The sequence below is a fragment of the Pteropus alecto genome, unplaced genomic scaffold, assembly GCF_000325575.1.
Source record: "Pteropus alecto unplaced genomic scaffold, ASM32557v1 scaffold484, whole genome shotgun sequence".
Classification (NCBI taxonomy): domain Eukaryota; kingdom Metazoa; phylum Chordata; class Mammalia; order Chiroptera; family Pteropodidae; genus Pteropus; species Pteropus alecto.
The window spans coordinates 1,522,816-1,536,600 of NW_006435778.1; the positions used below are offsets into that span (position 1 = coordinate 1,522,816).

The 13,785-nt window shown below is 52.1% G+C and overlaps 2 protein-coding genes across 5 annotated transcripts; one reads left to right on the forward strand and one right to left on the reverse strand.

Annotated features, from left to right (window-relative positions):
* On the reverse strand, positions 1-8,008 carry HECTD3 (HECT domain E3 ubiquitin protein ligase 3). Of its 2 annotated transcripts, none has more exons than XM_015588985.2 (21): positions 7,070-8,008; positions 6,728-6,888; positions 6,385-6,471; positions 6,164-6,299; positions 5,762-5,877; positions 5,570-5,683; positions 5,364-5,446; positions 4,760-4,925; positions 4,450-4,531; positions 3,657-3,839; positions 3,457-3,509; positions 3,232-3,296; positions 2,970-3,073; positions 2,608-2,727; positions 2,403-2,492; positions 1,244-1,450; positions 864-993; positions 688-762; positions 477-558; positions 276-347; positions 1-107 (listed from the first exon to the last, which is right to left on the reverse strand). In XM_015588985.2, exons 1-21 carry the CDS (start codon positions 7,436-7,438, stop codon positions 23-25), a joined length of 2,580 nt encoding a protein of 859 aa, XP_015444471.1. In that variant the 5' UTR covers positions 7,439-8,008; the 3' UTR covers positions 1-22. The 2 variants fall into 2 exon arrangements, with proteins under 2 accessions (XP_015444471.1, XP_006911480.1); XM_006911418.3 differs by having other exon boundaries at positions 6,379-6,471; positions 7,070-8,004.
* A 1,369-nt stretch (positions 8,009-9,377) lies between these two features.
* Positions 9,378-12,878, forward strand: UROD (uroporphyrinogen decarboxylase). Of its 3 annotated transcripts, none has more exons than XM_006911419.3 (10): positions 9,378-9,536; positions 10,221-10,333; positions 10,445-10,524; positions 10,600-10,662; positions 10,904-11,101; positions 11,228-11,389; positions 11,747-11,884; positions 12,035-12,135; positions 12,217-12,283; positions 12,634-12,878. In XM_006911419.3, exons 1-10 carry the CDS (start codon positions 9,412-9,414, stop codon positions 12,793-12,795), a joined length of 1,209 nt encoding a protein of 402 aa, XP_006911481.2. In that variant the 5' UTR covers positions 9,378-9,411; the 3' UTR covers positions 12,796-12,878. The 3 variants fall into 3 exon arrangements, with proteins under 3 accessions (XP_006911481.2, XP_015444472.1, XP_024902220.1); XM_015588986.2 differs by having other exon boundaries at positions 12,192-12,283; positions 12,634-12,776; XM_025046452.1 differs by lacking the exon at positions 10,600-10,662.
* The last annotated feature ends 907 nt before the right edge of the window (positions 12,879-13,785 follow it).

Consider the following 13,785-nt stretch of genomic DNA (forward strand, 5'->3'; position numbering starts at 1 on the left):
GCGGCTGCCCCCTGGCGCCGACTCACTCCTCCCAAGGACTCATGTCGGTGTCAATGGCCACGCAGTTGTATGCGGCATAGCGGAGCTTCTCCTCGCACACCTTGGCGCTGTGGCAGAGGGAAGGGGAGGCAGGGAATTGGTCAGCGCCAGACGTAGAGGCCCCTTTGACACTACCTGGGGCAATGGGGCTCCAATTTGTGCACTGCAGCACTTCACCCTAGGATGCCACCCCACTCCCACTTCCCCATCTCTAGGCTTGAACCTAAGAAACCCACCTAGCATAGTGCGGCAGGAAGAGGGTGCTGGAGCAGGTGGAAGACTCGGGCAGTGCGTCTGTGGTCTCGTAGCTGAAGTAGTGAACAGGCCACAGATTAGGAAGAATTATAGCGGCACAGGGCAGGGGTCTGACACGTACGTCTGTCGGGGGAGGGCAGAAAGCCGGCCACAGCCCCTCCAGACCTCTCCTCTGCACTCACCCCAGCTTGTCTGGGTAGATGTAGATCCGTGCAGGCAGACGGCTGCGGCCAGTGACAAAGCGTAGGAAGCGGCTCCGGTCCTCTGGATGGAGAAGGAAATCAGTGCCCGCACTCGTGGTGGCGGAGGTTCTACAACTTCCAGCCGACCTCTGTATCCCATAAGTGGAGTCGAACCCAGGTATTACTCATTACTCTGCCCTCTTCCACTGACCATTGGTAAAGTTGTTCAGCGCCTCCCAGAAATATTGCACCCGTGTGTCAGATGGCTCGAAGTCCTCAAACCGGGCTGATGGGGATGGTGACAAGACCAGAATTCATTCTTGCATCCTGACAAACACAGTCCCTAAAGCACCACCCCGACACTGCGCTGCCCTGCTCCAAACTCACTGAGCTTGCGCAGAGCATCCACGGTGACCTCTGGGTCCCCGCACACTTTCTTCTCTAACTCTTGCCAGGTCAGCAAGTCCAGCACAGCCTGTGGAACCACCTTCAGCAGACCCGCCTGCATCGCTGCCACCTGGGGAGGAGGGCAAAGGCCTGGCTGGGGAAGAGGGCACACTCCCTACTCAGTGTGTGATGGGGCCCCTTGGCCTCCACTCATAAAGATAATGGGGAACATGGTTTTTGCTCAGCACTGGCAGGGATGTAGGGAAGAGAGATGGTGGGGGCCAGAGTTCTTGGGACTGGGTACTGCTGGCTTATCAGGCTGGGCTCTGGATACTAGGTGCTGTCTAAAGCTCTCTGTTCTTGTAGCCTGTGGGCAGTACCTGCTCCCTGCTCTCCTCTAGCCGAGCCTTCTGCACCAGTTGGATAAAACGGGAGCGGTCCTCATATCCCACCACGATGCCTGTGCCCCCAGGGATTAGCTCCACCACCTGCTGGTCACTCAGCACAGTGGTGAATGTTAGTTCCTTCCCAAATTTGAATTCAAATGTCTCCTTGTCCATTCCTTCCATTACTTCCAGAAGTTTCACCTAGGGGTTGGAGAGAGGCAGGAAGATCAGCTTTTCACTGTGGCAACAGTCATTGTTTTTCGTTAAGATGCTCACAGGGAAGCAGGAGAGACAGGCAACGCAGTCCCCATGCAGGCCATGAGGGAAGTGATGGGGTCAGTACAAGGCTGTGAAAGCATCGAGACAACATGTAACCAGGCTTGGAGGCCAGGGAAGGCATCCTGGAGGAAATGGCATCTATGCTGAGACCCGAATGATGGCTGGGAGTTGGCTGGGTCACAAGGAAGTCAAGAGAGAGAACATTTTGGAAAATGGTAGAAAGAGCAAAAGCCTTGAGGAATCTGGCTGGAACCTAAATGTGAACCAAGTAGCCATATACACAAGGGTCATGCCTTTTTGGATTCTGCATTTTATCCTAAGCCCAGGGTGGAGCCACTGAAAGGTTTAAAGGAGGAGAGTAAAATGAAATTACTCTGGTTGCTGGAGATCAGATGGCTAAGAATAGAGACAGGGACACTAACTCTTTTAGTTAGTGGCTGGGTCAGAAAGGAAGGTGGCTTGAACCAAGGGGATAGTAGTAAGGTGGGTGAAGTGGACAGATTCCAGATGGAGATGTGACAGATGAGGGAGGTGAGGGAGAACTAAAGGCTGACCCTGAGGGCCTTGGTAGGGAGACGGGTGGGTGGTGGTGCCATTCTGAGACAGGGAGCCCAAGATGGTAATAGATTGGTGAGATGCTGAGCTTGAGGTGCCATCATGGGGGCAGATGCATATATGGCCCCAGGCTTCGGAGAGAGGCTGGGGCTGGAGGTAAGGGTTTAGGAGTTGCCAGAATAGAGACAGTAGTTGAAACCATGGGAGTAGATGGGATTGGAGAGGGAGGATGTGTGTGATAACAGGTTCAGGACAGCCTTGGGGAACAGCAACTTTCAGGGACCAGGCAGAGGAAACACTGGCTCCAAGCCCTACTCACCAGCACAGAGTCCACAGCTGGGAAATCCTTGCTCCAGCTCACCTCCTCACCAGAGAGCTGCTTCCACACGAAACCAGGCAGAGCCAAGACCTGCAGGACAAATACTCACTATTGTCTTCTGACGCTGAGCTTCCCATATTTGGTTGACTCTTCTTCCTTCCAGGGGTCAGGGCTGATCTGACAGGATGTAGATTAGGCTACTCACCAGGAACTCCTTACCCCGAAGGGCAGCCCCCATCAGCTGTCCGATCCACTCATACTTGGCAAAGTCTCGGCAGGAGGGGTTGGGCACATACATGTCCCGGGCCTCACCTGTGCCATTGCCCTGCCCCCGGAGACAGAGCTGTCAGCATGGCATGGGTTGGATCCTACTTTGTTGCCTGAGATTCCCCAAAGACTTTTTGAACATCTTTCACTGGGGGCTCCCAATGACCCTTCTGAATGTATGATGGCTCCTCCATCCCTGTCTGCCTCAGGCAATTAGCCCCTCTTCTGCCCTGTCTCTATCTCTGCCTGGTACCTGGGGGGTTTGCAGACAAAGAGCAGCAGAAACTCCTGGGAGCTTACCTGGTTGGCTGTGCGCACAAAGAAGGGCAGAGGTACAGGGGTGGCCGCTGAGCTAGGGCACAGCTCTTCTGACATGTCTGCCAGGCTGTCTCGGAAGCCGCCCCCTGAAGTGGCAGACAGTGTCCTCAGCTGGGGCACTCAAGAGCCCAGCCTCCATAATGGGGTAATAAGCAGGTCCCCTATCTTGGTTAGCTGGTGGCCCGCGAAACCTCTACAGCTCTAACTAGGGCAGGACCCTTAGTATCCTCCCTTATGGCCTCACCTTGGTCAATGATGCCTTCTGCAATGAATTTACACTCCCACCACTGGTCATAGCGCATGGGCCACCTGTGAGTAGGGGTGGTCATCATGCTGGGCCAGGGCTCGGGGCGATTCACCAGCCCAGGTACCAGCGCGGAGTAGGGGCGACAGAGGGGTGATAATGAGGGGTGCCAGAGACAGTGTGTGGGTGTCTGCTGTGAGCAAGTCCCTCACCCTCATACCATACCTGTAGTCCAGGGGCTTTTCATACTTGTCAGAAGGCTTGAGGCCTTCATAAACCTGGGGGCAGGGGATAGGGGAGGGAGCTGTAGGAGTCTGTCAAGACCGGGCTCTACTCTTGCCCAAAGACCTTGCTCAGGTCCCTCTTGGCTCAGCCCCCTAGCACCCTTACTGCCCTCCCTCAGTCTGACCCCAGATAGTCCAGACCTGGGTGAAGACCGCATTCTTGCAGGCAGGGTCCCTTAAGGGGCAGGCACGGTGTTCCATGGCAAGGCGCCGGTTGATGTACAGGCGTGGCATAAAGCTGGGCTTGCTGCTCTCTGAGTCACGCAGGCACTGGGCCACCAGGCCCGGCCGCTGTCGTGACAGCAGCAGGAACTGCTTCACTTGCTGGTGAGAAGAGGTGGCCAGAGAAGGGCCGGCAGGTGGTTAGCCTCTGTCTAGGCCTTCCTCTTTGCTTGGACCCAATTCCACTATAGTTCCAGTCCAAGCCTAGTCCATCCCAGTCCTTGCTTCCAGTTCCTCCCTTAGTCAAGCCACTAGGGGGAGCCTTCTAAAACAAAAAATTCCAACTTTTTCTTGATCTTACTTAAAACCTTTCCAATGGCTTCACTGACCTGGGACAAAGTCCCTGCTTCACAGCCTGGGCCACAGTGCTCTCTACTATCAGGGCCTACTTCCTGCCCACCCCCTCCCAGCCTCATTCCCATGCCATACCATCTATTGCTGCCTAGTAACTCTCACCTTCTATGTAATCCAACCTATCCATGCTGTCACCTCTCCTCCCCCAGCTCTTATGTATTTCACACACTACCTGGGGAATAACACCCCGGAGACTAAATTTTGACTATTTATATTTTGCTTTCTTTCTATGTACCCAGAACCCAGTAAAGGTCTAAGCCTAGAGTACGTTTTAAGAACTCTCTGCTGAAGAGTGAATGACTGCATGAGAATAGGGGGAGCACACTGCCAAGTCTAGAGCTGGATGGGCCAGGCTCACCTTAATCACACTGAAGGTGTCCAGTGTGTGGTCCCAGGCAGGTACCAGGTGGTGCAGGACACTGTCTAGGATCTTTATGAATCTGGAGTGGGTGGGTAAAGAAAACTGCAGCTAAAGAGTTTGGCATTGATGTAAGACCCCCTCAATCTCCAACACACAGGGACAGGAGAAGCCAGGGCCTAGTAGCTGCTCTGACTCTTGAAGTGGAAGAGCTTACAGTATAAGACCTTGGGGACCTCCTCCACATAGACATACAAGGCTCAGGAAGGGAGAAAGGGGGAGGGCCTGGAAGGCCCAGGACCACAGCCACCTCTGTAGGAGAACAGCTCTGCGGTACAGTACTTCTGGGTCAGTGCCTTCTAGGCGTGGATATCGCACCAGACTGGTCGGCTGGAACAGGTCTGCATTCAACCCTAGTTCCCGCTGTCTAGAAGACTTGATCTTGACCCCTCGAAGACGCACATCAATCCCATCATCTGAGGGAAGGCGTCAGAGTGAGGTCACTATTATATCAGCTGCCTCCTAAGCCCTTAAACCTGAGAATGTCTCCTTCATGTTTAGCCTTTTTATCACCCTTTGCCCCTAGACCCTTGAGACCTTTGGGATTCCCTTCTACTCACTTGATTCTGATTATTATATCCTTTACTGGCTCTTCCATCCACCACTATAACATTAAAAAGCCCGAAGGTCTCAACTCAGTTCCTCTTCCAGGTGAGCTTAACCATCTCTATGGCTTTAAGGCAGTTCTATACCTGGTACCTTCCACCTGGCTAAGGCCCCAAAGCTTAAAATCCTGGAGTTAGTTCACCTATCACCTTCACCTCAACTCCCAGCTCAACTTCTCTCTCCATACTGCCAGCTAGCCCCCATCTATACTGTGACTGCCTTTACCTCCTTATAGCCTTAAGCCCCACCTCGGCACTCGACGATGCGGATCTCGATGATTGGGAGGTGTACTGTCATGTCCTCTAGAACACAGACATCCCCGATTAGGGTCCTGAGGAGACAGATGTAAAGTACTTTGGATACCCCTTGCTGGGGTCTCATCCAAATTTCTAAGCTGGGCCAGGCCCCATTTCTGGGATTAGGCCCCACCTCCCACCCAGGCCAGCTTGCTCACTCGTCAATGCTCACGTCACTCAGCTTCTTCAGATTGTCCCCTTCGCCCCCATAGATCACCACCCGCTTAGGCATGAAGTTGTCATCTGTGGTATCGACTGTGAGTAGTAGTTTCCTGGTGGGCAGAGTATGCAAATTGGTCTCTGTACAGAGACGTGGCTTACCCACCCCGTCCTACTCAGAGCCCACTCACTTGACAATGGTGCCCTTTTTCATGGTAAGCCGCACCCAGTGCTGGCACTGGGACCCATCACTCTCCCAGTAGGTGTCTGCATTGCTGTCTGTCAGGCAGGACACATTGAACTCCTCCTAGGGAGGGACAGAGAGGTGGAGTCCGCGTTTACCCCCCACTCCCTGCACTGGAGGTGTGCTTTGGGTCAGGGAGCACAAGAGAGAAAACACAGTGCAGCTGGGTTAAAAGCGTACTGGTATGGGTGGAATTGTCTAGGGGTTTCTATAGGATTTCCAACATGGGGGGCCGGATTGAGTCTGGCCTATGGGGATTCAGGTTTAGCCCCACTCTAGAGGTGAGGGTTCTGGATTTAGCAAAATGTGACGACATCTTGCTTAGGGTGGGAGGATTCTCAGCACCCACCGTGTAGGAGGAAACGTCTATGCTCTCCACATACTGCTTCACGCTACCCAGGTTCTCATCCTCCTTGCCCAGGTGGTCGTACAAGAAGTGGATCAGGTCCTCGTCGCACTCGTAGGTCCACATCGGTGGCACATAGCTAAGCAACCCCAAGTCCCTAATTAGGTCGGGCCCAAACCTGGAGCTCCTTCCTTCCCATCCCATCCCAGCTCACTCACAGTAACCTTTGTACAGCTTCCGTGTATGCCTCGGCTGGCTGAGGCCTAGATCCGAGGCGATGTGAGTATGTCAGGTCCACCACCTGTTCCCATCTGCGGGCAGAGAGTGGTGGTAGGATGGGGAGACATCAGTGGGCAGCAGAACAATCCCAAACCCTGGAACCTCATCCAGAGCTCTAGCCCCTGCAGACTACACCTCTAGAAGCCTTATCCCTGTTCCCTTAAGGCCCCGCCCCTTCCTGCCGGTACTCCGGCCTCCGCTCCTTATCCCACCTCTCCCGCCAGACTACTTTCCAACCCCTGGGGGCCGGCTGACTGACAGCAAGCCCCGCCCTTTTAAGTGCACGACCTAAGCAGCGGGCGGTAGTCGATGCCGAAGAGCTGCTGCTGCCGCTGGAGGTGATCGGGAGTGTCAATGGGTACGAGGCGGGCCCCGCCCTCCGCCGGGCGGCACACCAGCAGCCAGCCTTCGTCCAGTCCGCAGTCGCCCAGGTGCTCTGCCAGCTGCTCCTGCCAGGACGCGCCGGATGGGAACTTCAGTCAGGGAACTGCCCAGCAGTCCGTCCTGCCCAGCCCAAGGCAAAGGGCACGGAACGCAATAATAACTCAATAAGGGGAGGGAAGAGGAAGAGCCAGGGGCTTCCTTGGCGCTGGGGGTCTTTAGCAGGGCCCAGGGCAGGTCACGACGCACCTTGGTCAGCTTTACCCAGAGCCCGTGGCCGTTGCACAGCTCCTCGCCCGTGGTGCGTACGCAAGCGCCGCGCCGGAGCTCAATGCTGTCGCGGGCAGCGCGGAGGGGCCCGGAGCCGGCACCGGGGGCCGGGCCCGAGGCTCCCACACGAAGCCCCAGGCCCTCCGCCTCCCACACCGGCAGCAGCACACGCGACGGGCCCGCCGGGTCCTTGTATAGCTTGTAGAGCACCTCGCGCGGCACGAAGGCCAGTGCCGCCGGCAGCGGCCTTCCCGCGCGGAGGTTTTGAGCTGCCTCCGCCAGGAAGCGTATTCGTCCCAGAAGCTGCCGTGGGGACTCTAAAGCTGCGCCCGGGCCCGGGCCAGCCATTGCGAAGCGTCAGAAGGAAGCCTAGAGGTAACCCTGTTGCAGAGGCAGCGGCCGCAAAGGCTGGTCGAGCTTCCCACCATGCTCTGCCCCGCCTTCGGCCAGCCTTTGCCGTATGTTCTGGACTAAGCGCACCTCACGCTCCTGCGGCATTTATTGCCCAGTGTACTCGGATACGCAACCATAATACCTACCTCTGTGCCTCCCACTCAGCCACCCAGACCCAAGTTCAGTAGTTTCTACCCGATCAATCTTCCCCTCCTCATCTCCATTTCTACTACCATTTATCTACACCGCTACTACCCTCATTTAAGCCACTATTCTATCCAGCCTGGATCATTGCAACCGCCATTTTCCCAGTCCTCTGGCCTCCTGTTTTGCCTCCTCGCCAAGTCATACTACAACCAGAAGAATCATTTAAAATTTCCCAGACATCCTCTCGGGCTCCCAATGTTAGGGACAGTATGACTAAAATGCGAGAATAATCCCCTTTCCAGCCCTGCCGCTGACCAAGGAGTCTTGAGTCATTTAGACTTGATCCTGGTTGTTAGTCTTCCTAATCCCAGGACACTAGTGATTGTTATCCGGTTCTCCTAGTGATTCTGAACCACATGAGCGGAAAAGCCAAGGTGGGAAGGGAGGAAGCAAAAAAGTTGGACAGGAGCTGTTTGTTGGTGAAGTACAATCATGGAGGCAAAGGAAATTTTGTCCCCTCTCCGCTTAAAAAAGTTTTGAGATATAATTCACATGCCACTCAATTCATCCATTTAAAATGTACAATTCAATGGTTTTTGATGTCGCATTAATTTTTAAAAATTGTGGTAAAATGCATATAATGAAATTTGCCATTTTAACCATTTTAAGTATACAATTATCTATTTCCAAAACTTTTTACTATCACCCCAAACAGAAACTCTTTACCATTTAAACAATAATTCCTCATTGCCTCCTTTCCCCAGCTCCAGGTAAACTCTATTTTCTGCTTCTATGAATTTGCCTATTCTAGATATTTCAAGTAAGTGGAACCACACAATATTTGTCCTTTTGTGTCTGTCCTATTTTACTAAGCTTAATGTTACAACAATGTTGCCTTTTTATGGCGGAATAATATCCCATTGTATGGACATACAACATTTTGTTTACTTAGTCATCTAATGATGGACACTGGTGGAAACTTTGTTTTGATAGTTTTCAAATAATTGACGTTATCAAGAAAGAATAAATGATCCCATGTAATTTTGACAGTTTTCCATTCTGTTTTTCCCCTAGAAAATTGGGAACACAGTACTTCTCTCCAGGCTATTTGTAAGCTATTGCACTACACAGGCTAAAGTAAACAAATGTACCTCATCTGCATAATTTGCACTCTGCAGATGTCTCCAACCTCTTTAATTCCACCAGATTGATCTCATAGTTCCCATAATAGACATCGGCTTTTTTGCCTCTTCACTTTGTACATGCTGTTCCCTCTGCTTGTAACACCCCCATCGCTTTCCCCAAATAAAAGGGGAGCCCGTTGCTACTTGCTTCTAGCTTTCTTCTCTTAAAACATTTATTACTGTGATTGCTGATTTCTGTTTCTTCATCAGTCTGTAGCTTCTCATAGGAAAGAGCTGTCTTGTTCACTCTTGTAACTTCTGTACCTATTATAGGCTTTTAGTAGGTAATGTACATATTTACTGATTTCAGTTCCCTGTACAACTTGGTTCCATAATCCACTGTATGCCTGGCTGGGTCATCCATAAGATTGTTAGAATCATGGACAGTGGGAGTGAAAGTGAGACTTAGGCCAAACCTTCAGGATTTCTAGGCCATTAAAGAAGAGCAAATTTCTCATGCCACGGTAAAGGGCAGTTAGAGCGAAGCTCTTTTTTGGGGTGCGGGACTTTACGGTGAAGTGAGGTAGGGGGTCCTACCGGCAGCAGCCAGGACAGCCCCGTAGTTTGTCGCGAGAGATCAATCACGTGACTTTCAATATGGCCACGGCCTTGGCTCAGTCCAGGAAGGGGTGGAGCCCGGGGAGCGGTACTGTCAGATTCAGGTTAAAGTGGGGACTGCCTCGCAGTTACAGACGTCTTATCATGGAGGTGAACGGGTTGGGGTGAGTTCTGTGCACCACGCGGCGTAGCCAGCGGGACGACCGACCTGATTCAGCTCATGGATCTGTCCCTATACTTGCTTTCCCCCTGGAGGGCCCCAGCCCAAACCCCAGAAGCTGGAATCCCGAAAATCCTTTAGCCGTGGATTCCTGAGACCTTCATCCAAGGATCCGCGGAGCTGGCTGCGTTCCCCAGCCTTTAAGCTGGCTGCATTCCCCAGACCTTCATTTAGTTATGCCCCCGGGACTTTTAATCCTCAACTAGGACTTCTACTTCAGGACCGTCAACTCTTATCCCTCCTTTAACCCCCAGACCTGGAACCAGCCTACTTATCCTTCCCTGTTCCCTGTGATTATCTGGTCCAGAGACCCTCAAACTATCCTTTCTAGGCTTCCTTCTCTCCCCTTCCCCCACCTCCCCAGTCCTTCCAGTGGCTTTGAGCTTGGGGAAGCTAGGACTGTGCGTAGGATAGATGCCCCATGCAGCGCGGGCTCTTTGGTCTTGTGCACCACCTGATTAGGTAAAGAGAAGGCAGAATGGGTGGGGAGCCACAGCTTGGGAGCTGGTCTGGAGAAGACAGATAACGGTGTTGGAATGAATCCACCTTAGGAACCCGAGCCTTCCCCAACTCCCAGCCTAACTTACTGACACTTATCCACCCCTCCGCCCCAATCCCCCATCTCCAGTCCCTATAGTTTTCCGGAGCTGAAGAATGACACATTCCTGCGGGCAGCCTGGGGAGAAGACACAGACTACACTCCCGTTTGGTGCATGCGGCAGGCAGGCCGCTACTTACCAGGTCAGGGTCAGGAAGTCTAGGTAAAACTCTGGAGGGTGACAAGTTTTTGAGGGGGCAAGGGAGGGCTTTAGAGGTTCCTCAAGGCTGAGTTTTGACTTCTCTCGTCTACAGAGTTTAGGGAAACTCGGGCTGCCCAAGACTTTTTCAGCACCTGCCGCTCCCCAGAGGCCTGCTGTGAACTGACTCTGCAGGTGAGGGGTCCAGAAAGAGGGAGGGGTTTATGTCCTTAGCTCACCACCTAGCAACCTGTCTTCTATTTCCTACAGCCACTGCGTCGCTTTCCTCTGGATGCTGCCATCATCTTTTCCGACATCCTTGTTGTACCCCAGGTACCTTCTCAAATCTGATTCTGGAATAGATGAAAAAGGGGAAAAGATGAAACAGTCAAGGCTCAAGATGAGCACTTATCCTCACTGGACAGGAGGAAAAACTAAGGCTGGAAGAGAAGGCCGGGCTGCAGGAGTTTGGCTGAGCTTTATTCTGTTTTAGCTCTTTCTTGGCATGGGCTGAATAGAGCCTTTCCTCCTGGAGTTACAGGTTAGGAACAGAGATGTTTTTCTCCCCCTCCAGGCACTGGGCATGGAGGTGACCATGGTGCCAGGCAAAGGGCCCAGCTTTCCAGAGCCATTAAGAGAAGAGCGAGATTTAGAGCGCCTCCGGGATCCAGCAGCAGTGGCCTCTGAGCTGGCCTATGTGTTCCAGGCCATCACCCTCACTCGACAACGGCTGGCTGGGCGTGTGCCCCTGATTGGCTTTGCTGGTGCCCCGGTACTGTGAAACAGGGCAGGGACTCGGGCATGGGGGAAATTACTCTGGCAGGTCTGGTGTAGACAAGAGAAGGAAGTATCAGTCTGGCTTCTACACCTGTGACATTCTCTTTGTATCCTTTTGTAGTGGACTCTGATGACATACATGGTTGAGGGTGGCGGCTCAAGCACCATGGCTCAGGCCAAGCGCTGGCTTTACCAGAGACCGAAGGCCAGTCACCGGCTGCTTCGCATCCTCACTGATGCTCTGGTACCATATCTGGTGGGACAAGTGGCTGCTGGTGCCCAGGTGAGTCCTGAGGGAGAGACACATGGGCTGGAGTTTAGTCTATAAGGACCAGAGCAGGAGAGTTACCTACACCTGAGAGGGTGGGTGTCTTAATGGCAAGCATGAAAGAAGCTTGGCCTGCAGTTATCTGGCTGGAGCACCAAGTCTGCTCTGACACTGGGGCTTAATGATCTGTGTGTTCAAAGACCAAAGCTAGCACTGGGATCTGGAGGAAAAGGCAAATCTTTTTGACTGGGACTGAGTTTATAGGTTTAGGCAGTATGAAAGATTGAAGTCATGGGGAAAATTGAGGTACATTCTGTGTGTGGGACTTGATATACTTCGTGTGTTATTTCCCTTTACATTCCCTAACTGTAGGCATTGCAGCTCTTTGAATCCCATGCAGGGCATCTTGGCCCACAGCTCTTCAATAAATTTGCACTGCCCTACATCCGTGATGTGGCCAAGCGAGTGAAGTCCAGGCTGCAGGAGACAGGCCTGGCACCAGTGCCCATGGTAAGAATGGAGTTGGGGTGAGTGAAGGTGTGACTGTGGAGCTTGTAGGATAAGTGCTGCATAGACTGAAGTGACCACTGGAGGGCAGCAGAGGTATGATAGTGGGTATTGCAAGTCCCTCTGTAGGCTGAGACCTGCCCTTTCTCCCAGATCATCTTTGCTAAGGATGGACATTTTGCCTTGGAGGAGCTGGCCCAGGCTGGCTATGAGGTGGTTGGGCTTGACTGGACAGTGGCCCCAGAGAAAGCTCGGTAAGTAATGGAGGGTGAGGTGGAGCTGGTGCAGCTGCTATATGTGCAGTCACCAGAATGTGGCACCAACTCTGCTTCCAGGGAGCGTGTGGGGAAGAAGGTGACCTTGCAGGGCAACCTGGACCCCTGTGCCCTGTATGCACCTGAGGTAACAACCAGCGTCCCTGTGTGTGTCTTGTGAGTTTGTCTCTGTGCACTCCCATGGCTGTGGGTATGGCTGTATTGTGTTTTTATGATGTCTGTTTGTCTCTCCCATCTATCCCCCACACACCATGTGAACTCTAGGAAGGCAGGAATTTCTTTTTATTGTTCATTTGTATTTTCTTACAAATACAAATGCCTGGCCCTTCCTACTCATTCAATAAATTTTTCTGAATAATGACTGAATGAATAACATTGAGTAGAAACATGCCTACATGTATGTGTGTCACTATTATGTACAGGGAGAACAGAGGCTTTCTGGCCTCCCCTGTAGCCAGTGTCCTATTGGTCCCCCAGGAGGAGATCAGACGGCTGGTGTGGCAGATGCTGGATGACTTTGGGCCACAGTGCTACATTGCCAACCTGGGCCATGGACTTTACCCTGACATGGACCCAGAACATGTGGGGGCCTTTGTGGATGCTGTGCACAAATACTCACGTGTGCTTCGACAGAACTGAGCATATACCTTTTCTCTCAAGTACCACTAACACAGATGATTGATTGTTTCTAAGAGAATAAAAGTTCCAGAGTTAGAGTCTAACATGTGGTTTTGTTTGTGAAAGATCTTTTTCCTTACCCTCAGTTCCTCCTTAGTTGGGGTGTCTTTCTGCATCCTCTCCTCTAAGTCATGAGAACTCAGACATGGGACTATGTACGTAGGACTTAATGTCAGGGCCATCTTGCCCTTAGATTGCCAAGCCCCAGAGCAACATGGGCTGGGTAGAGCTTCCTAACAGCTGGAGCTATGACATTTGCAGAGAAATGGGGTCCCCACAGCTTATGAGTCCTATTTGACAGGGATTTGTGTCTGGGAAGGAAGGGAAGAATAGATGAGAGAGGGGCACAGAACGGCTAGAATACTTGAGAGGTCTGTCAAGGAAGATGGCATCTAGGTAAGCAGGGAGAAGCTGAGAGGCCTTCAGCTTTGATAACAAAAGATAGGAGGACATTAAGACTCAGAGCTGGGTTGCTTACGAGTAGAACCTTAGATTTGCATGGCTGAGGCAAGAAGTCCTCTGAAGCCAAAAGGTCCTGTGCTGCTCAGGGTTGCTCTGTATTTTCTGAGCATGCCCTCTAATTTTCTCAGGATCTTGGTGTTTCTGCCCATCATGATGATAGCTACTTCCTCAGAGACAAGGCTCTGAGCTGCCTGCGAGCTCTGGAGAGGGGTCTGGTGTGGCAGAAAATTCTTCGTCTGTCATTTCACATTTCCTTAGACCACTAGAAACCCACTGCACTATAGGCCCAGCCAGCTCCCTGTCCCAGCCAGGGCAATACAGAAGAGAGGGAAGGGCCCCATTTATTGAGAGAACACAATTTCTGATTTTAGAAAAATGATCTTTTTTGTGATCCATGATTTATTTATAGAAAAGCACTGAGTTCACACACTTGCTAAAAAATGGCAATCATGATACAGAAATGGGAGTGGCTTTTTTTTTTTTTTTTTT

What these genes read in the sequence shown, in the direction of transcription:
- UROD (XM_006911419.3), top strand. Translation starts at nt 9,412, where the DNA reads ATGGCCACGGCCTTGGCTCAGTCCAGGAAGGGGTGGAGCCCGGGGAGC. An exon ending in GCTGTGAACTGACTCTGCAG is followed by an intron (nt 10,525 to 10,599) that starts GTGAGGGGTCCA and finishes TATTTCCTACAG; the next exon opens with CCACTGCGTCGCTTTCCTCT. An exon ending in TTGGCTTTGCTGGTGCCCCG is followed by an intron (nt 11,102 to 11,227) that starts GTACTGTGAAAC and finishes ATCCTTTTGTAG; the next exon opens with TGGACTCTGATGACATACAT.
- HECTD3 (XM_006911418.3), bottom strand. Translation starts at nt 7,438, where the DNA reads ATGGCTGGCCCGGGCCCGGGCGCAGCTTTAGAGTCCCCACGGCAGCTT. An exon ending in AAAAAGGGCACCATTGTCAA is followed by an intron (nt 5,684 to 5,761) that starts GTGAGTGGGCTC and finishes TCTGCCCACCAG; the next exon opens with GAAACTACTACTCACAGTCG. An exon ending in TAGAGGAGAGCAGGGAGCAG is followed by an intron (nt 994 to 1,243) that starts GTACTGCCCACA and finishes CCTCCTCCCCAG; the next exon opens with GTGGCAGCGATGCAGGCGGG.